The sequence below is a fragment of the Trichechus manatus genome, unplaced genomic scaffold, assembly GCF_000243295.1.
Source record: "Trichechus manatus latirostris isolate Lorelei unplaced genomic scaffold, TriManLat1.0 scaffold00049, whole genome shotgun sequence".
Classification (NCBI taxonomy): Eukaryota; Metazoa; Chordata; class Mammalia; order Sirenia; family Trichechidae; genus Trichechus; species Trichechus manatus.
The window spans coordinates 8,868,904-8,890,657 of NW_004443985.1; the positions used below are offsets into that span (position 1 = coordinate 8,868,904).

At 41.9% G+C, this 21,754-nt stretch overlaps 1 protein-coding gene across 4 annotated transcripts in view; it reads right to left on the bottom strand.

Annotated features, from left to right (window-relative positions):
• The window catches only part of TGFBR2 (transforming growth factor beta receptor 2), a 97,026-nt gene that overhangs the window by 28,850 nt on the left and 46,422 nt on the right, over nucleotides 1-21,754 (bottom strand). For all 4 annotated transcript variants that reach the window (XM_004377359.2, XM_004377358.2, XM_023732253.1 and 1 more), the window contains one exon: nucleotides 20,488-20,678. In XM_004377359.2, coding sequence (XP_004377416.1) covers nucleotides 20,488-20,678 — 191 coding nt within the window. The remainder of the gene's footprint in view (nucleotides 1-20,487; nucleotides 20,679-21,754) is intronic.

Sequence of the window (21,754 nt, forward strand, 5' to 3'; positions counted from 1 at the left end):
GAAGTTCTATTCTATCCTAACAACAACCAAGGCTAAACGATAGTGTCTACAGATGCACACTTGGGTGATAAAACCATTTTAAAAACCTCAAGGAAGTAATAGCTACAGAAGTCAGGAATAGTGGTCACTTTCGGAGGGAGGAATGGGGGCTGTGACGGGGTTGAGGAACATCCTAGGATGGCTGGCAAAGTTCTATTTTCTGACCTAGGCAGTGGTTACAAGGGCAGTAATTCCAAGTGGTTACAAGCCCTTTGTTTATGATTTTCTGTATCTGTTTTAGCTTGGAATAAAAAAAAAAAAAATTTAAAAAGAAAAAATCAGAATAATAATTTATGAGGCCATGCCTTGCTCCTGAGCTAAGTATATCATTTCAGATATCCTTGGGGAAAAGAAAAAGATGAGAGGGAACTTTTTTTTTTTTTGTGAGCACATGCTACGTGCTAGGAACTTCAAACATTTAGTCTCATTTGATACTCAGAATTCCCCTTCCCAGTGTTAGTCCCATTTTAGAGGTTAAGAAATTCAGAGTTACGGGTGACCCACTCAAGGACACCCAGCTGGCAAGCAGTAGAGACCGCCTTTTTCCCCAGTCTGAGTGGTTCCAAAGCCTGTGTTCTTTGCATTCCACCAAGCTGTCTCCCTAGCAATGAACCCAGAGATTTATGTAATAATTCTGAGATTTTTCCAACCAAATGTGTCCCAGATAGAGAGACCAAGCTTAGTTATAAATAAGCAGCCATTTGCAAATGTCAGTGTCCTAATTAATAAATATTGTTTTAAAGACAAATGTCAAATTCTTTTTTTATTTTTTTTGTCTCCCAAGATAAATGTTAGTATGCCATAAAAAAAAATGCAAACTGGCAGAAAAACTCAAGGGGAAATCCCATGGCATACTTGGTTTGGAATCACTGAAAAGTAAGCAAATTGTCTTGTAACACACACAAACAATACTAAAATCCTAATTGCTCCCAGCAGCTTTCAAATCCTTTGTTATGCTCCAAACCAACACTGGTTTCTAAAAAGAACTTAAAACTGAGCTTCTGTAATTCACAACTCTAAATGAAAATAATATAGTGAAAAATATAGTAAAGTAAGGGCCACATACTAAAAAAGCCGAAGTCGACTGCTTAATGTGTCTTGATAAAAACCCTATCGGCATAGATGGATTTGAGACTGAGCTCCTACTTTAATAATTAAAGTAGGTTGGTGATTCTTCCACTCAATAAAGCAGTTTTGTATAAAATTTTACCAAGATACGAATTTATCTGAGCAATAGAAATGGGTACAAATGATGGTTTTCCTCATACGTTGGCATAGCGCTATACTAACACACCAAATACTAACATCACATAACAGCTAGACGGATCCTTGTGAAGTTGACAGCGACACTCTAACCACCAAGATTTTCTCACACGACATGCTCGTCTAAAGCAACAGGATATATATGCAATTGGCCACGCTCCAAAGAAGGAAACTGTGCTAAAGAGAGATATGCTGGGGGCGTGGGGAGAACTTCCTGATTTAAGTCAATATGTTAATTACAATACTGAAAATAGTATTCATTATTGAGCACCTACTAAATGCCAAGTGATGCATTTCTACACAAGATTATTTTGAATCCTTGCAGCCACACTACCGGATATGTGTTATTTTTCCCATTTCACAGAAATGGAAACTGGAAAAATAAACACGGAGTGAGCCGGGGTCAAAGCAGGCAGCCTTATGTGGAAGTGAGTGGGAGGCAGCTCGAGGGGCAGAGATTCACTGAAGAGGGTTGTTTGTGGCAGCTAGCAGGAGCTCAAGGCAACGTAGGGCTCAACATGAAAATTTAGACCAAGGACAAGATTATAGAGCCAAAGAAAGTAGAGGGAAGCAGATAGTAGAGATTAAAGTAGAAACGAGCGAGATAGAAAACAAAGATACACAAGGGAGAATCAACAAAGCTGCAAATCGGTACTGTATGAAGATTAACAGCACAGAGACCTTTGGTGAGACTGTTAAGTGGGGCAAAGAGCAAAGGCCCAGAGGAGATACAATTCCAGGGATGGCAAAGATTAAAAATGTAAGGAAATCTCATGAAAATTTTTTGCTAATAAACTTGAAAACATAGACAACTATGGACAAAGTTCCAAAATTACATTAACTTACCAAAATGGACCAAAGAAGAACTATAAAACCTGAATAATCTTACAAGTATGAAGGAAGTTGAACGGGTAACTTAAAGGGCCTGGCCTCTTCAAAGTCAAGGCCATGGAAACAACAAAACGACAAGAACAACAGCAGCAAACAACACACACAGTGAAGAAGCAAAGCAACCAAATACAATGTGTGGTCCTTGACTGGATCCTGAATTTAAGCAACAACAGGAACATCAACAATAAACCTCTGGCTCTGCAGAAATTTGAATATGGACAATACTAGATAGAAAGAATGAAAGAACAAGAATGTGGTAAAGTGTTAACACGTGGTGAGTCAAGAGAGGGTGTACAGGTACTCATTGCATTCTTTCAACTTTCCCAAAGGTTTAATATTTTTTCAAGGAATATTTGAAGGAATTTCATGCATGCTCTTCCAGACAACAGGAAAAGCGTACTACGTCCCAATTCATTCTATGAAGATAGGACAGCCAAAACCAGACAAGAAGTTACAGAAAAATCTCATTTATGTACAATGATTTAAAAAACAAATGTAAATAAAATAGTAGCAAGATGAATCCAGCAGAGGATTAAAAAATAAAAAAGACAGCAAGGCTACCGGGAAAATATGGTTTAGCAAACATAACAACAAAACTACCAATGTCATTCCCCACATTAGTTTAAAGAAGAAAAACTGTATAATCAATCCAATAGACACAGAAAATGTACGTGATAAAACCAAACATCCCAATAAGAAATATACACTAGCAATCTTCAGCAAACATTATTCTAATGGGGGAATGTTCGATGCAGTTCTTTGAAAAACAGGACAAGGATGCCTTTGCCAATGGTAACTATTTCTATTCAACATGAATTAGAAGTCCTAACCAGCCCAGTAAGACAAAGTGGAGAGATCTGCCTTACAAGATAAGAAGTTTTATAAATCTACAGTAATTAAGACAATGTGGTATTGGTACAAGATAAACAAATTATAACTGGATTCCCTACCTCACATCATACACTCAACAAAGTACTTACAAATGAATTAAGGATTTCAATATGAAAGGCAAAAACTTTAAAATCTCTAGAAGAAAGTCAAGAAGAATATCATTTTGACTTTTTTTTACAGAGGCTCTTAAAGAAGATAAGAAAGGTATTAACTATAACAGAAGACACTGATAAATTTGATTACAAAAATTAAGAATAATCTGTCAAAGACACAATAAAGTGAAAAGATAAGCTATGAAACAGGTGATATTTACAATCTATACAACAGACAAGGAATAAGTCCTAGAATACATAAAGAACTCTAACAAATCGATAAGAAAAAAGCAAATAACCCAAAAGAAAACCCGGGAAAACCACATTTCAAAATAGAATCCACACAGTATGAAAAAGATACATGACCAATATGCTCAATCTGACTAGTAATCAGGAAAATACAAATCAAGACCACATCGAAGTAACAATTCACACCCACATACGTGTTACATATACGCTTCTGTATATTTTGAAAATATATATATTCTTTAGCATACTTCTAATATGATATTAAAAACAGAAAATAAAGGAAAAGTTAAACCCGTGCATTAAGTTACATGTTTAACAAGGTCAGGTATACGTACACTGGGAGAAAAGAACTGAAGAATAAAAGGAATTATGCAGTCAGTTTAAGCCTAATTTCGCTAGAGAAAAGTTAAAGTACGTCCCATCCTTCAGAGTTTTAAACAATAGCCCATAGAAGAAACGTACATTCTGCTTGAAGTGTCTGAAGCTAGTGATTTGGGGGAACTGATTCTCTTTCATGTACTCAAGTTCACTGTATTCACTGAAGGGTCTTAGTGTTATTGGTTCTTCTTTGTCTTAACAAGGTTATAAACAGAATCTACTTCCGTCTCATCTGCCTGCTTCTTGGAAACTTGTTCTCAATGATTCTTAGTCTCCAGGTGTCACTGTGCTAGCTCATCCACTGTATCAACAGCATCACTCACATGAGGTGTATTTTCTGATGGTATAATTTATATTTAAGTGATGACTTAGTTATGGGAATGAACAAGAGGTTCGCAATACTGAAATTACTTTTCTTTTCAGTCAGCGACTATAACTTCCAAATAGACTAACACAATGTGCATTGTGTGACAACAACTTACTTTGAGGATTTTTTTTATCCTCATTTTCTTAGACATCCTGGAATCATCTCTCTTTGCCACGCTGTGTTTGCTGCGTGAGATTTGAGTTCGCTTTACCTCCCTTCAATGATGTAGCTGGGCATTCTGCAAAAGCAACCACAGTTAAAATTCTGACGTCCCTACTGCTTTTGAAAGCAGACTTCTCTTCAGCATTCTGAGACAGTAGTACTCAAAGTGATATGCTGTCACTCATATGACTTCATCTCCAAACTTCTATATTTCCAGTCATGACAGTGAGCTGAGATCCAATTTTATGATTGTCTCAAGGCACACTTTCAAATGGCTTTTCCTGACAAATGAAAATTAAAGAAAAAAAAAAAAGCTCTAGACTTCAACTAGTAATATTTTGTCAGACAACAGAAAGCTCAAAGAATAATCAAAGTAGATCCTGACATTTAAAATTTTACAGATATCATTGTGTATACTTAGGGGCAGTATAACCTTTTTTGAGAACGTAGGACTCCGATTTTAGGAATGTCTTTGCTATTTCCTGACGGCGTGCTTTTGGGTTTCCCTTTCTTCATCTGCATAATGAAGACAACACTGGGTTGTTGTAAGGATTACAAAAGATGATGTTTGTCTAGTTATCAAGTATTGCAAATAGAAGACAGAAAGTGTTCAACACATTTAAGTTTTTACTATTTCATGATAAATGAAGTATCTTAACAAAAGATATTTTCATTAATAACATATTTCACAAATTTCCAAACAAACATATCCTTGACCTTGTAAAGAATCATTAAAATAAGTAAATGAACTAATTGTATGTAATCAGGCAGTTTTGTTTCGCCTCTTTTTGCAGCATGTCACATGATAATGCTGTTTTCTCTCTCTGTCTCAGGGGAATAGCTTTGGGGGTTCATTCAGCCTCAATGGCCCCAGAAAGTTTGCATTCCATTGAGAATTTGAAATTCTGTTCCTCATTTTTCCCCCATTCAGTCAGGATTCTTTTATAGAATCTTTGATCACAATGTTCTGTAATGGTAGCTGGGCACCATCCAGTTCTTCTGGTCTCATGGCAAAGGAGGAAGGTGTTCATTGAGGCAACCAGACAGGCAGATAATGCTGTTTTTAAAGAAACCATTTTCCCCCATGACTACCTGAGCTGCAGGATTCTCTTTCTTGCAAAAGTCAAGCAATACAACCTTATCAGATATAAGTTTAAGTAAGATAACACATACGGAAGGGTTTGAAGTGAAAAGCAGCAATACATTAGGAGGCTTTGGAGGTGTTCAATCTGGCTGTATTGACTAAAGGAGGCACGTGCTTTTCGGTTGTCTGGTTTAGTTTTGTTCCTTGTTTTTCCAGAGACCTAACTCAGTTGAGCCATAAATCTAAGAAAGTTGGAACCAGTTATAATAATAATAAAAAAAAGGTACTGCAATCTCCTAAGCATTCACTCGATATATTCCATGTGTTGATTCATCATGCAGAGAAAGAATTACTGAGTTCCAGCATTGTGCCAGGCTCAGTCAGACACAGTGGATCCCTAGAGAGGAAATCAAAGACTTCATAGGGAACAAAACAAATTGTCTCCAGAAGCCTTGGTGGCACAATGGTTAAGTGCCCTGGGGCTAACCAAAAGGTTGACAGTTCAAACCCACCCAGTGGTTCTGAAGGAGAAAGATCTGGCAATCAGCTCCCATAAAGCTTACAGCCTAGAAAACCCTATGGGGCAGTTCTACTCTGTCACATGGGGTCGACTCAACAGCACCTAACAACAAAACAAATTGTCTCTTTATTCTACTGCTTTGCATACCCTTAATCAGCCTTCCTTCTACTCTCTCCCCCCATCACACATAAAAAGCCCCATCATAATACATTTTATATATTTATAAAATCTGCTTTTTCTCTGGAGAATTCAAAAGTTATTGTCACTACTTTCTGCACCTTCAAAAATTTTGGTGGCATGATGAATAAAAAATCTCTTGGCACCGTGCTATCCATCCTTGAAAGCATGTTCCCAGATCAGTGTTATCAGCATCACCTGGGAAATTATGGGAAATGCAGACCCTCAGCCCTGTCCTAAATTTCTGGGATCAGAATCTGCATTTTTAAAAGTTCCCCAGGTGATTCTTCCACATGTTAAAGTTTGAGAAGCACTGCTTTGGCAAAAAAATGGAACATGGTCTTGGTACCCTGCCAAAGAGAGGCTTCACTCTTAGAAAGACAATCCTTGGTGGAATTGTTTGCAAAGCCCTGCACAATTGTGTTTAGTGCTAGCCAATGAGAAATTGGTCCATGAGAATTTTCCAGTCAATTAACTGGGAGAGGAGTGTAGAATGAGATATAATTCCCCATCCATCATCTCAATAGAAAGCAAATAATTAAGTTCAGGCAAACAATAAAAAATCATTTTAATAAAACAACAGAAAGACAGCGAGCCCACCGGGCATGCAGGATTTAATTTGACTTCCAGCCTACTGGTGATATTGTTTGACATTCTGGGCAGACTCGAGAATATTTTTTTTTCCCAAAATGATGCAAGAAATGTCTTCTCTCCAATCCACATAATTGTTTTATTCCAGCTGCACATATTTCAAAGCTAGGCTATTCTCCCACCTCTCCCATCGCATTCCACAATCCCCTTTGCATTATTTCCTTCTCACTTCTCCCAAAAGAAGGGTCGTACATACAATCTAATCTGGTGTGGCAACCTCTTATGGAATATTCCAGAAATAAAACCTCTGGCTGAAATGTTACAGTGCAGGGATCTCACTCTGTAAGTCAATCCACTCCATAATCTAACCCCAAAACATCTCAATGAAGCTATTGGGATACAACCTACACATCAGGATATGAAAAAAATTTATTCTTTGTAGTAAGTCAAACATGGCCTCTCTGTAATTTCCACTGTTTGGCCCTCAAGCTACTCTCTAAAGCAAAAGACAAGAAAATGATTCCTTCCTGGATAGGGTGAAAAGAGCTTCAACTCTTGCTAGACATTTAACCTGTCTCCCGAAATCATTTCTTTTCCAGGTTGAACATCTCTAGTTCCTTCAATCACTCTTCAAAAGACATATTTATCAGACCCTAAAACCTGATATATTTATCAAATCCGAAAATCTGCCTGCTTAGCATATAGCAGAAACCACAAAATGCCAGGTCCTTTCTTCTGTGTATAAATCGATCTGCTTTCGGAAACCATTCTTGTGATTCCAGAGGCTTCAGCACCTGGAGTGTAGCTGTGTGGCTGCAGAGGCAGCCAGATTCTCTGCTTCTCTTCCTCCGAGTGTACTTTAGGATCACGGCTTGTCTGCTGTGTTGTAGTTCTGCTGTGACTCTCTCGGATCACACTGGTTTCAGAATGACCTTAACTCTCACCTCCTAGGTCTTAATCACATGAACAGTAGCCAAGCCAGCTTGGTGATAAGCTAGCTGCTCCTCCGCCATCAGGCTTTGCACCTACTCCCCTGACGTCGTATTTATCCACTAAGTTTCATGTTCTTGGCCATTTCGGGCCATCAGAACCCTCTTTCTGCCTTTAATGTGTTAGGCATCCTTTGCGTTCCCCTTTGGGGCATAGATCGTTGCTGCTTCTGTTGCCGTGACTTTAAAAGGAAGGCAAACAGCATACGCCAAGTGCCAACGACACACGGGACAGGGCCTGAGAAACGAAGGCACATCTCATCTGTGGCTGTCCCTCCAGGGACAGAGCCTCAGGCCTGATACTTAGTCTTTGGAGCAGAGTTTTATTGTTTTCTACTCTGTTGTGGTCTTTGGACCACTAACCTTTGGTTTTGTTAGGATCCCCCATCTACCCTGATTTCTTTTTCTTTTTCTGGCCGCCTGTCTGGATTGTATCTTCTACTCTGTCTAAACAAAAAAACCAAACTCGTTGCTGTCTAATTGATTTCAATTCACAGCGACCCTATAGGGTAGAATAAAACTGCCCCACGGGGTTCCCAAGGCTGTAATCTTCACGGAAGCAGACTTCTCTATCTTTCTCCCGAGGAGCGGCTGGTGGGTTCCATTAGCAGCTGAGGGCTTTAACCACTGTGCTACCAGCACTCCTTCTCCTCTGTCTAGGGACACTTTATGTTCTCCGGAAAGTGGAAAGCATAAATACATTTCTTGAGTTATTTCAGTATCTTCTCCAACAAGGGGACTAGCCTGCTTTGGAGAGGCACGTTCATTATTCACACTGTCAGTACGTATCAGGCCACTGAAATGCAATGTCATTTCTCGTCTAACTTTCACTGTGAACCACAGTCTTCCGGAATTCCATGCCAGCTGGTATCCCCACCGCCTTGAACTATGCACTGCCAGCCTCCTCCTCCCTCCCTCCCTCGTCTTTGCTAAGGCAGTGCCATTCCTTAGGTCTGCACCCAAACTCTGCCACCCAACGCTTCACTCACGCTTCAAGGTTTAAAACATGTTTTCCCTTCATGTATCATTTCTTCAGTCCTAAAACCTTAGACGCCTATTCCCAGCGAAGGCCTCTGGTTTCATTCTGAAGTAAGTGCTTGTAAATTGTGGCAAGTGCAAGAAAGCCTCGTATTAAAGAATCCTGTTAACCCTCAGGTGCAGGGTAATCCAGAGCTTCTCTTCTCCTCTAACCTTAGAAGGCTGAATTTCAGCTCCTTCCTGGGGTTGCTGCCGTTCACTGATCGTTACCGTCCCTTCTCAGGTTATACAACGGACATGATGAAAGACAGAAAAGACTTGGCAGAACAAAGTGTCTTGAATCAAGCGGTTCCCAACATCGCCTGCATATTGGTGTATCTTGGGGATTAAAAAAATATCCTGATAACTAGGCTCCAGACCAATTAAATCGGAAACTGCAGGGATAAGACCCAGTTATGCGTTGTTTTTAAAGCTCCTGAGGTATTTCCAGAGTGCAGCCACGGTTGAGAACTGCCACTTCAGCCTGATTAGAGAAATAGGCACAGTATTTTGAATAGGGTAGGGCCTGGAGAACAAAAGGAATTTTAATGACTAAATTTAAGATCCATTGTTTCTTGACATCGAAAAAAGAAGAAGAAGAAAAAACCTGTTGCCGTCGAGCCGATTTCAACTCCGAGCAACCTTATATATTCTTGACAGTAGACTCAGCTATGTCCTAATGAGGCAACATGAGGTTTACTAAAATAATAATAAAATATGAATGGTTTCTTTAAAGTTAATGTTAGTTGTTTTTTTTTTTTTTTTTTTTTAATTAGGCATAAATATTGCTGGCAAAATTGAAACTTTACAGAATGAGCAACAGGCAGGAGTGATCCCAGGATCAGAAAAGTTTTCCAAAAAGCAACTCGGCCAGATGTTCAGCTGGTGGTAAACAGAGCTTCCGGAGCTTGGTATGGTCGGAAATGAAAGTCATTTCACAGTGGTTAGCTAGCTCCCTGCCTGTTTTTCCACTAGAGGGACCTGGGATACTTCCAAAGTAGCAACGAGAGTCTCTGTCGACCCTTTTCACTATCACCCACCCACAAGAGTATATGGAGAAGACGGGACTGCACAGGAGGGAGGAAGAAGGCAGTTCATGGATCCACCAGAGGCTCCCCAAAACGCCACCCTCACTGCTCGCCTGGTTCTGTTGGCAGTGCACACCCAGTGGATAGGATTTGAGACAGTCTGTGTCCATCCTGGATTCTGCTCCGCCATGATTCACATCAGAATGCAGTCCCAGGGTATAAATACATGCAACCAGCAACCACATCTGGCCTCAGTGCGTCTTTGTTTACTTTGCTGCTCGGGGGAAAAAAATCTACAAAAGCGAGTTGCTTTGCTTTAAACACTTCAAATACATTCTAAGCTCTACTTGACTGAGTCACATGCCCTCTGGCATGCACAGTCTTTATTATTTCCTTGGCTAGACATGGGGCTGGATTCATGGATTGAGAGTATACTTTCTAACCTAAATTGTTCACAGCTAAAGGCCGCTTCGGCTCTGAGTCATCACCTCAAATAACTGATTTATTTTCCCAGGAATGAGACCAGTGACTTTAATTCATAATTGTCTTCCTCTTCTGACAACTCTGCTCAACCCTATTTCCACACTTTTTTTCTGCATTTAGACTAGAAAGTAAATCTGGTTTGTTTCTCTAAAAATGCACAGCTGGCGTGGTGGCTATTTTGAGGATGGAGTGCACAGGGCAAAGGCAGCACACCCACAATGCCCCGCGGCTGCCAGAGCCCCATGTACTCCTCTTCTGTGAGAAATGCTAGCACTGTTCGCCAGGAAACCAACTACCTGACATTGGAGCACAACAAACGCAGAGATTCAGGAGAAAGGGGGCCGAATTTGTAAGTCTTCCCTGACTCAGAAACCGACGCAAGTCAATAAAGTGTGCAAGGCATGTGGTCAGTACCCAGAGTGGGTCTGCTGGATGGGGTGTAGCAACATCACGGAGGTCACCGCAAGTTCTGGGGGGAACCGCTGGCTGAGATGCTCTGCTAGCAAGTTAAACACAGACAGGAAACCGCGTGTCTTGATACTGTAAAAAAAATGATTTGTCTTCCTGCCAGAGCTAGGCATGCAAACCAGAGAGGCTGTTTTCATTTAAAAGATACTCTACAACAATGAAAGAGGAAGGAACGAAACTTTGTGGCTAGGAGTCCTCCTCTCCTCCCTTCTCCTCCCCTCTCAGCTTAGAGAGGGCATGTCTTCATGCTACTTGCTTAAGCCTGCACACAGCTGGCAGCTCAGCCAGGAACACACCGTGGGGGACAGCCTGCATCTGACGGTTGGCTTCCCTATTTAACCACATATGTTGAACTTTGAGTCAGAAGTGGTTTCTAGAGTCCTGGTTTCTAAGCTACAAGGCAACCAGATATAACAGATGCATTTACTTACACTTCCCGCCCCGTACCCCCTCCCTGCCGAAAAACAGATCTAATGCAACCTACAGATACATAGAGTGAAATAAGATAAAAATAGGAGCTGGAATCAGGACAAATGGAATGCAGATGTGGGAAAACAAGGCAAACCAGGGGTGATATTAGTACCCAAAACGTATGCTGATATATTTGTTCGAAGTATGACTCAGATTTGACACTAAAGCTTTTGTGATAGTTAATGTTGAATGGAAGAAATACGAAAAACACTGTCAACTCTATCAGGGGTCAGCAGGAGGCCTGTCTGTGTGAACAAAGTTTTACTGGAATACAGCCATGTCCCATCACATACTGGGCTGTTTGGGTGTCACCACACAGAGTTGAGTAAAAAAAAAAACAAATGAAACCTGTTGCCATCTAGTCAATTCTGACTCATAGCGACCCTACAGGACAGAGTAGAACTGCCTCATAGCGTTTCCAAGGAGCAGCTGGTGGATTCGAACTGCTGACCTTTTGGTTAGCAGGTGTAGCTAAGCTTAACCAAAGCACCACCAGGGCTCCACAGACTTGAGTAGTTGCAACAAAGACCACATGGCCTGCAAAGCCAAAAATATTTTTTTATCACGTCCATTACCAAAAATGGAGCCCTTGAGGCACAGTGGTTAAGAGCTACGGCTGCTAACAAAAAGGTCAGCAGTTTGAACCCACCAGCCGCTCTTTGGAAACCCTATGGGGCAATTCTACTCTGTCCTATAGGGTCGCTATGAGTCAGAATCAACTCTATGATGACAATGGGTTTGGTTTTTTTTTTGATCAAAAACGTTTGCTGAGCCCTGTATGCTTTTCAGGGTCCCTAAGGTCAGCAACAAAGAGATCCTAATGAGGAGAACAATCCTTTTAAGAACAAGAGCTGAGAGAAACTTCTCCAGGCTTTCTGATGAAGATAACAATACAATGCACCGAACAACATCCTCAACAATACTCTTTACAGTGAACATATCACTTTGATTCACAGAACTGTTGCTTATGATGGACAGCATCTCATCATAATTGAGTTGTAGGAATTTGCAGAAAGGAGGAGGATGCTGAAACACAGCTCCTCAGTCATCTGGCTACATCCAAGATGGACATCTGAATCTAGGGGAATGATAATAACTATTTATAGCCAAAATTTATCCAATACTTGCTCAGTGCCAGGTACTATTCTCTACATGAATAAACTCATTTATTCAGATAAGAATCTTATTTAAATTAGTACTATCTCCATCCCCATTTTTCAACGGGGAAAAACAAGAGGAAATAGTTCATCCAAGGGCAAACAGCTTATAAATGGCTGGTTGGGATTTGAACCCAGGTTATGTCACTGGGAAGACCATGCTCTGAAGCCCTACCATACATATGTCGTGTCTCAAAAGATGAACATCTCGTGGCCATCATTATAAACATCATTCCTCTCATAGGCATTTCAGATAGGCCATGAACAGTATAAGCCTGAGGTAATTCTTGCCAAGGACATGCTGAGTGGTGAGTCTGGGCTGAGTTGTGTGCTCACAGGACGGGCCACCTCTTATGTAATGGGAGTGTCTCCCATGGGTGTGGACCGATAAGACGCCCTCCCTCACACCCCACACTCCTAAATGCGGAAGATGAGGGTGCTCTGTGAGAAACACCCAAGATTCTCCCCTTCTCCTATGAGCAAAAGGTGGGGAACCAACCGTGAGGTCTTGGGAAACTCATGCCGCTCTGTGAGCTCCATGTCTTTGTCTGTAAAATGAAAAGTCTGAATGAGCTGATTTAATGGGTTTCATTCCCGGCATAAAAATTTTATGACGCTCTGAAATAAGAAACATCTGAAAGTGATTAGTGTAAGTTAGCACATCCACAGTGGAGTCCCCATACAGAGCAGCAATCATCACTGCTAGGAGGTCCCACAGCCTGCTCTTCAATTAGTGAAGAACATGGGCCCCTGGCCTTGCCACCAAATGTTTCAAAGTCTGAGATTTGAGTCCACTGCTATTTCTCTTTCCTGCATGGTCGTGATGCCTCTCAATTTCAAGAATAAGCAGTTCCGGTCTAAGTCAGGAGGGAAGGTAGGATGGCAGGCACCTTGTCATCTGGGAGCACACCTCTCTTGCTCTCTCATGGACCATCTTCTTGCTTTCCACACACCCAACTCAGCAGATAATCATAGCAAACAATTGAGGAACAAACTGATTTGGGACAATGCCACACTGTGACTCCTCCAGGGCTCCCCAGGGCTCCCAAATGGCTCTTGATAGATCCAATCGAGAACACCTTTAAAATACATCTTGAAAACATTCTGAAATGTCTTTGTACTTTGGGAAATATTAGGGCACAATCCTTCAGAAAACTGACAAGAACATTATCGTGGAAAACAAATATGTTTACTGAAAACATGCCTGACTTTCTCTACATCCTGGTCCACCCTAGAACACAGTTTGGGGAATATATAAAAAAGGCTGAAAAATAGCTACATTTCACTGAGGACTTCTATTGTACGACTAAACTAAATAAGTCTATCAAACTAAATAAATAGATCAACCTATGAGTCTATAAGACTTATAGCAACCCACAGGAGAGAGCAGAACTGCCCCATAGGGCTTCCAAGGCTGTAAATCTTTCAGAAGCAGACTGCCACATCTTACTCCTGCCGACTGACTGGTGGGTTCGAACCACCGACCTTTCATTAGCAGCCAAGCACTTAACTACTGTGCCACCAGGGCTCCTTTAAATAAGTATTCTTATTGTATGACCAGGTTTAAGACCCGATTTATTCAATCAGCTCAGCCAGTCAGTAGCATGAAGTTAACAAGGCCACATCTCTGGTTCCATCCCTGTATGGGCTAGTTCACCTCAGTGCTCCTCACACTTACAATGTGCAAACAAATCACTGGGGACTGTGTTGCTGGTCTGTGGACACTTTGAGTAGGAAGGGCCTCATTCACAAGGGGTGTGTTCCTGGGCGTAGAGTGTTCTCTTTACTCACCAAAAGAAATTTGCTGCCAGTGAGTCAATGCCAACTCACAGCAACCCAATAGCACAGAGTGGAACTACCCCACAGGGTTTCCAAGGAGCGGCTGGTGGATTCCAACTGTTGACCTTTTGGTTAGCAGCCAAACTTAACCACTGTGCCACCAGGGCTTCTCTTTACACAAGAGGAGAATAAATAAGAAAGGAGGCACGTACTTCACACCAGCTGCTGTGCTGGGCTCTCCCGAGCTCATTGCTTTTAATACCCACAACAACCCTAAGGGAGAGGTACCGCTGTCACCGTTAGTTGGCCAACAGTGCCTCGGCCATTCAAAGAGATGGCCACGTGACCCAAAACAAGCTTTCCTCTGGAAAAAAGAGGCGGAAATGAATCCCTTTGGCCAGAACAGAGCTGCGATGATCCTAATCACTGATCCGAAAGGCACTTTCGAGTCGTGCTAGTTTTATTTAGCTGCCTCCTGCCGTGATTCTGCCTCAAAACAGGAACAACGTGCCTAATTTGTAATATTATCCAACGATGTCAGGGATGTGGTTAGCTTTGATGAGAAACCCTAGCACAGCGTGCTCCCCTTTCCACTGTGAAGGCACGTGGAGAAAAACAGAGACTGGGTGAGGCAGACATTAAAGCAAAACGACCCCCTCCAAACATCTCATGATTCCGAGAGGTGTCTGAATACTCTGTTCACAGCACACAGTCAAAACGGAGCTACCACCGCCGACAGCTCTGACCGGGATCGCAACAGAGGGTCCCAGGCAGAGCAGGGGAAAAATGGAGAACAAAATTCAAATTTGCAAAAAAAGACCAGAGTTACTGGTCTGACAGTGACTGGAGGAACCCCTGAGACTATGGTCCCCGGCCACCCTGCTACCTCAGAAATGAAGCCACTCCCGAAGCCCACCTTTCAGCCAAAGATTAGACAGGCCTATAAAACAAACAATAACACGTGTGAGGAATGTGCTTCTTTGTTCAATCAAGTATAGGAGCCCAAATGAGCAACACCTGCCCAAAAGCAAAGACAAGAAGGCAGGAAGGGACAGGAAAACTGGATGAATGGACACAGGGAACCTGGGGTGGAAAGGGGGAGGGGGAGAGTGCTGACACTGTGGGGATTGCAACTAATGTCACAAAACAATTTGTGGGTCAATTTTTTGAATAAGAAAAAATAACACTAAACCAACCCAGACTGGAGGACATTTTACAAAATACTTGACTAGAACTCAAAACTATCAAGGTCATGGAAAGCAAGGGAAGACTGAGAAAATGCCAGAGGGCTGGGGAGCCTAAGGAGGCATGATGAGTAAATGCAACATGGTGTTATGGCTTACATCCTGGGGCACAAAAAGGCCAGTACTGGAAAAGCTGGCAAAATCCATGTGGATTCTGGGATTTAGTTAATGGTAATGTACCAACGTAGGTTTCTTAGTTTTGACAAATGTATCACAGTGATGTAACATGGTAATATTAACGTAAGCTAAGGCTGGGTGAAGGGTACTCTCCGTACTACCTTTGCCAATTTTCCATAAATTTTAAAGTATTCTAAAATAAAAAAGTTTATTTAAAAAACAAAACAAAACAAAAACTGAATTATCCTGAATTCTAGAAGAGACCCAAGGGCTGAATAAAGGCTTCCTGCCTTCATGGCGGTGGTTAGCTGCTGTTGAGCTGACTCTGACTCAGAGTGACTCCATGTGTGCAGAGTAGAACTACTCCATATGGTTTACCAGGCTGTGACCTTTCACAAGCAGATCGTCAGGACTGTCTTCCAACGTGCCTCTGGATGAGTTGGAACCTGCAGCCTTTTGGCCAGCAGTCAAATGCTTAACCATTTGCGCCACCCAGGGACCCCCCCCTTCCCACCTTCAGCCAAGTTAAAGTCCCAAATCTTCTATAAAAGGTCCAAATAATACTAACAACTAACAGTACTTCTTATTCTGTGCCGAGCACTCTTGTATGCGCGTCACATGTATTCATGTATTTAATCATCACAACAACCCCCACTTTTTATTTCCATTTTACAGATTAGGAAACTGGAGTAAGTAGTTGTCGGGTAACTGGTCAAGGTGGCGAAGCTAGTAAGTGGTAGATTCAACTTCAAGTCCAGGAAACCCAGCTCTGTCACCCACTCTTAACCATCACACTAGATTGTTTTCCTCTTGCCTAAGCAACAAACATCTCCCCCATGTCAGCACTCTGCACTTGGAAACCATTTATGGAATGAAAAAAACTGTGAGTGGTTGTGTTTGCTTCTGAGACGTTCAGTTGGAGATCAATAACCACACATTGTATTTGCAATATTCGCCCTGAGGGTGAAAATGGGTGTGTCGTTTGCAAAAGTAAACAGGGCAGCTGTTAATTCTGGGTTCTCTCGCCTGATATCTTATGCTTCCTTCAGTTCTGAAGCCTGGCATGTCTTCTCGGATGGACAGCTGTCACCAGACCATCAGTAATGGCCAATGCAAATTCCTTCTCTTCTAATGGAATCTATGTTTTGGTGAATACAGGAGTAGCATATAAATTTTTTAAACATGAACATATATTTTCTATTTAAAAAGAGAGAGAGAGAGAAAGATAGAGATATAGAGAATAAGAGGGAAAAAAAGGAAGAAATAAAAAGAGGGGAAGAAAGGAAAGAAGGAAGGAAGGAAGACCCTCACAGGTGCTAGTACATACATGTTGTTGTCGTTATTGCTGTTGTTAGGGGTCATTAAGTCTATATGGACTCAGAGTGACCCCATGTGACAAACCAGAACTTTCCCATAGGGTTTCCATAGGGTTTCCAAGGCTGTGATCTTTACAGAAGCAGACTGCGGGGTCTTTCTCCTATGGCCCGTTATAAATCCTAGCCCTGCCATTCACAGCTCTTTAATCCTGGACATATCGTTGACCTTCTCTAAGCTTGGTTTTCTCATGCGCAAAATGAGGATACTGGCAGGGCCTACCTCAGGGTGTGGCTATGAGGATGAAACAAGGCCACGCCAGGGAAACCAAGGGCTTAGCACCCTGCATAGCAATAGCACCTCCTCTCTGAATGTTAGCTGTCATCAATAATGAGCACTGAAAATAAAGACCTACACCGATAAAGAAGAGAAATCCCGGGGCTCAACTTCTTTTCCCTACCTATTTAAGTGGACAATGTAAGTAATTATTATCCATTGTGCGTCTGCAGATCAGATATCTGGCAGCCAGAACAGACTACGGTAAAAATAATAAAATGGTGGAAAGCGCTCCAGAGCTTTTGTGTTTGCCATCTTGACTGACTTGAAGTGAAGAAATAAAAATTGCTTAAAGATTTTTCATTTCTCTGGTATAAAGAAGAGGAGGTGGCAATAAGACGAGAAATGGATCCAAAAAATGTTGCTTCTAACATCTATGCTGTTTAAAAGGCAAACACCTTTCACCCCCTCTGCACCCCCTGGAGCATTTTAGAAGACTCTGCAAAGCCCTCAGACATCTGAGTCATCAGCTGTGCAGGGTTTCCTAAGCTGTGCAATGAGAAGTTGCCTTTAAGCTGATCACCTTACCTTCTAAGGAACAAAATATTAGACTGATAATGAATAAGAAGGAAAATATGAACGGAGACCTGTAATTATCACCTGAGTCAAAATACACTGAAAACTAAAGGCATTAATATCTTCAGGGTGTACAGTCATATATATAATCCAACTTGCAGTTCAATAGTCAACTTTTGTCATTTTGGATGAAATGAACTATTCCACGTGGACAAGCCAGTTAGCCAAGTAGAGACAAGTTTCATAGACGGTAGTAAACATGCCTGGGCACTCTGCTAGTAGAGGTTAATTCCTTTGGCTTAGCCTAGGCCTTCTTTTAAGATATCAGGTTTTACCATGCTTCAAAACCAAAAACTAAACCCGTTGCCATCAAGTTGATTCTGACTCATAGCAACCCTATAGGACAGAGTAGAACTGCCTCGTAGGGTTTCCAAGGAGGTGGATTCGAACTGCCCACCTTTTGGTTAGCAGCTGTAGCTCTCAATCACTGTGCCTCCAGGGCTCCTACCATGCTTCAGTATGATTTAATCTATTTACATCTTCTCTCCTAACTCAAATTATATGAGAAAATTGAGCGACATGGGGTGGTTATAGGATGAGAAAATAGGGAGGGCGATTTTAGAAAGCGGTGTACTGACAAGATGTGTCCACCAGTCATAAGTGCACTGAGAAGCTGGCACAGGTGGAGAGCTGGGCATGAAGGGAAGGAAACTGAACTGAGAGTAGGTGAAGGGCACAGAGAAAGAGAGGTGGGTGTGCACTGCTCCGAGCACCAGGCACAGAATGTGTGAGAATCCATCATTTCTACAGCAGGAACACACACAGTAGCAGGGATAGTGTGTAGACCCAGCACTTGTGTTCCAAAAGGATGTTTTACTGAATCAGACTCATACTGGCGCCAAGAAATTGAGGACTAAAATAATCTTTTTGCACCCTGAATTTACATTCCTAGAACCAAGAGATGATTATTTTCCCTGTCAGACTGGCAAAACTAAAAGACTGACAATCAGTGCTGGAGCAGGTCCATGGAAATCTACATGCTCGGACATCATTTTTTGGGGGGACAGCAATTTAGTAATTATCCAAATTTAAAATGTGCATAACTTCTGATTCAGAAATTTCACTTCTAGGAACCCACCTTGCAGAAATATTAGCACAAATGTACAAGATACATGTGCAAAGATATTCAGTGTGGCATTAAGTAGAAGACTGGAGACATCTAAACAATTTATCAACAGGAAGATAGTTAAATCAATCATGGAAGATACATAAATATTATGGAATTCTAGACAACCATGAAAAGCTATGCAATGTATCTACACGTATTGACTTGCTTGGAAGGAGGTGTGAAAGTGGTTGAGTAAAAAAAAAGTTGTGAAATAATGTTTATGGTATGATCCAATGTTTGCACTAAAAGATGGATGGATATGAGGAGGGAGGGAGGGTGGGGAAAGGAGGAAAGGAGAGGGGGGAAGTCAGAAAAAATACGAATTAATGAGAGAGACACATGTACATCCAACAAACCATCAGTACTGATTATCTATTGGGCTGGGAGTGAGGAGAGGTGGGAAATGTACTTTCATTTTAAAATTTGTACACACTTGGATTATGTGAATTTTTATAAGGATAACTGCTTTATGATTAAAAATCATTGCAATTTTTTTTTTTTTAATTGCGTATAGTGTGTGTCCTCCTTTCAAGCCAAGATGGTTAAAGTTGTGTGCCAACCTGGCTGGGCCACGATCCTCAGTGCTTTGACAGTTATGATGAGATCTGTTGTGAGCAGCCAATCAGTTGAAAGGGAGTTTCCTTGGGGGGTGTGGCCTGCATCCAATATAGGTGGACTTTCTGTCATTGCTTATGGGCTTTTGCTTGCTCTGGATCCTACAGCTGGCTCCTGCTCATCTGACCTCCAGTTTTCAGGACTTGAGCTAGCAGCTTACCTCTCATCTTACCTGCCGATCTTGGCATTCGTTGGCCTCCACAGCCTGTGAGACAGAGGCCTGCTATCTGACCTTCCAATCTTGGATTTGCCAGCACCTGTGGCTGTGTAAGTCAGGAGAAGCCTCCTGCCTGACCCACAAACCTGGGACTTTCCAGCCTCTATACCGCATGAGCCATTTCCTTTATATAAATCTCTCTCTATGTGTGTGTGTATATATATATATATTTATATACTGCACTGGTTTTGCTTCTCTAGAGAACTCAGCCTAAGACACCAAGTGAATGCTGAACTTCAAACACGGTGGTGAGTTTCTAAGCTAGTCTTCCCCTAGCTCAATGGGTAAACCTTGGCTCATCACTTCCCCTCTGCACTTCAGTTCTTCTCTCAAACGGGACTGTGATTAGCCTTCTAGGAATATGTGTAAGAAATCAATTGAGTTAATTCAAAGAAAGCTCTTCTCCTGAATCAAAGAGCCTCCTTCAAGTCTCTAGATCAGTGGTTCTCAAACCTCAGCTGCATCAGAATCTCCTGGAGGGCTTGTTAAAACACAGAGGAATGGGACCTATCTCAGAATTTCTGATTCAGGAGACCTGGGGAAGGGCCTGAGAATTTGCATTTCTAACCCGTTCCCAGGTGATCATGATGCTTCTGGTCCAGGGACTTTGAGAACCACTGCTCTAGGGGAAGAAAAGCATTCGTGAAAGACAAACAATAAGGTGGGCCCTGGTGAGCCAGATTTGATAAGGACCAGAACCAACTGTGGTTACTTCTTGTTCCCACCGGGTGAACAGGTTCCTAATCCACAGAACCTAAGCTCTCTCCAGCATCAGCTACCGGCAGACGCACTCGCGAGACTGCAGACACAAGACATCGACACCAAGAAAGACAAGCCCGGGACCCCTGGGAGAGGAAAACTCACCTTCAGAGAAGATGACGTGGTCATTGCACTCCTCAGCGCTACAGGCACACATAAAGAAGGTCTCACCAACCGTTTTCTTCTCCTTCATAATACACTTTGAAGAAGCAGTATCTTCCAGGACAAATCCATGGTAGGGGAGCTTGGGGTCATGGCAAATTGTCTCTAGTGTTATGTTTTCATCATTCTTTCTCCTAGGGTGCAAAGGGTCATGGGGGAGGGAGAGAGAGAGACAGAATGAATGAACATGGTTTCTATCTGGACTGTATTTCATTTGTAAAGTTGTCTCCAATAATGGCAGCGGGTTCCAGTGGTCTAACATGAGCAGGCTGCTCTACAGTCTCTTGTGCTTCTTCTACTCGTTTTCGTTTTTCCTTTGCTTATGCTCAGAACTCACTTATGATTATAAATGGGAGGGCTTTCCTTGGGGACTGTCCTTCTGGAGAATTGCACCTATTCAGTCTTCATCAAGTCATTAAAGGAGAGGGGCAGGGGAGAACAGAAGATTCCCAGGTACTCAGGATTACTTTAAACCTTCCGTCCTGAATGCACTGCAGGGCTTACACTGCATCCCGAGTTTATTTGGTAGAATCGGGCTCATGTCTAGCTAAACTCTTCTCAAAGAGCACGCGTGGGAAAGCAATCACAGTTCCTTTGCTTTTGTTTGCCGGGCCCCAGGGCACTGTGCAAGGGCATATTCCATGTCAGCAGCTGGCTGTCTGAGAAAAAGGGAAGAAACCTCCTAGATGGAGAATTAGTTTCCCGAATTCTGGATGGGAACAATTGAGGAAAAAAATATTAAAACACGTGGGAAGGAACTGCAGGGTGTTCCTCATGTACAGTTCAGTGAAATACTTGACATTTACATCCCTTCACATCCCATATTTGGAGCCTGACAGCTAAGGACTCAGAGAATCGTTCAAGTGGCACTGTACTTGGGCCATAGGAAATGCTCTGTTGGCTGTAACAGTACATTACCTTTAAAAAATGATGTGATTAATGTCCAATAATATAATTGAAAAAGCCGAGATAAAAATCTGGCATCCTCCGAACTTTATTTGTCCGCCTACTTCCCTCTGCTTTCCATATAAACATGCCATCCTGAGTAACTCTCCCCAACATCAAAGACAGCCTGACTTCCTCCCTCTCGCCTCTGTCCTTAGCAGATGCAAAGTACCTGTTTCTTTCTTTTTTTTTTTTTTTTTATTGTACTTCAGGTGAAGGCTTACAGAACAAATAGCTTCTCATGAAACAGAAGTACACATGCTGT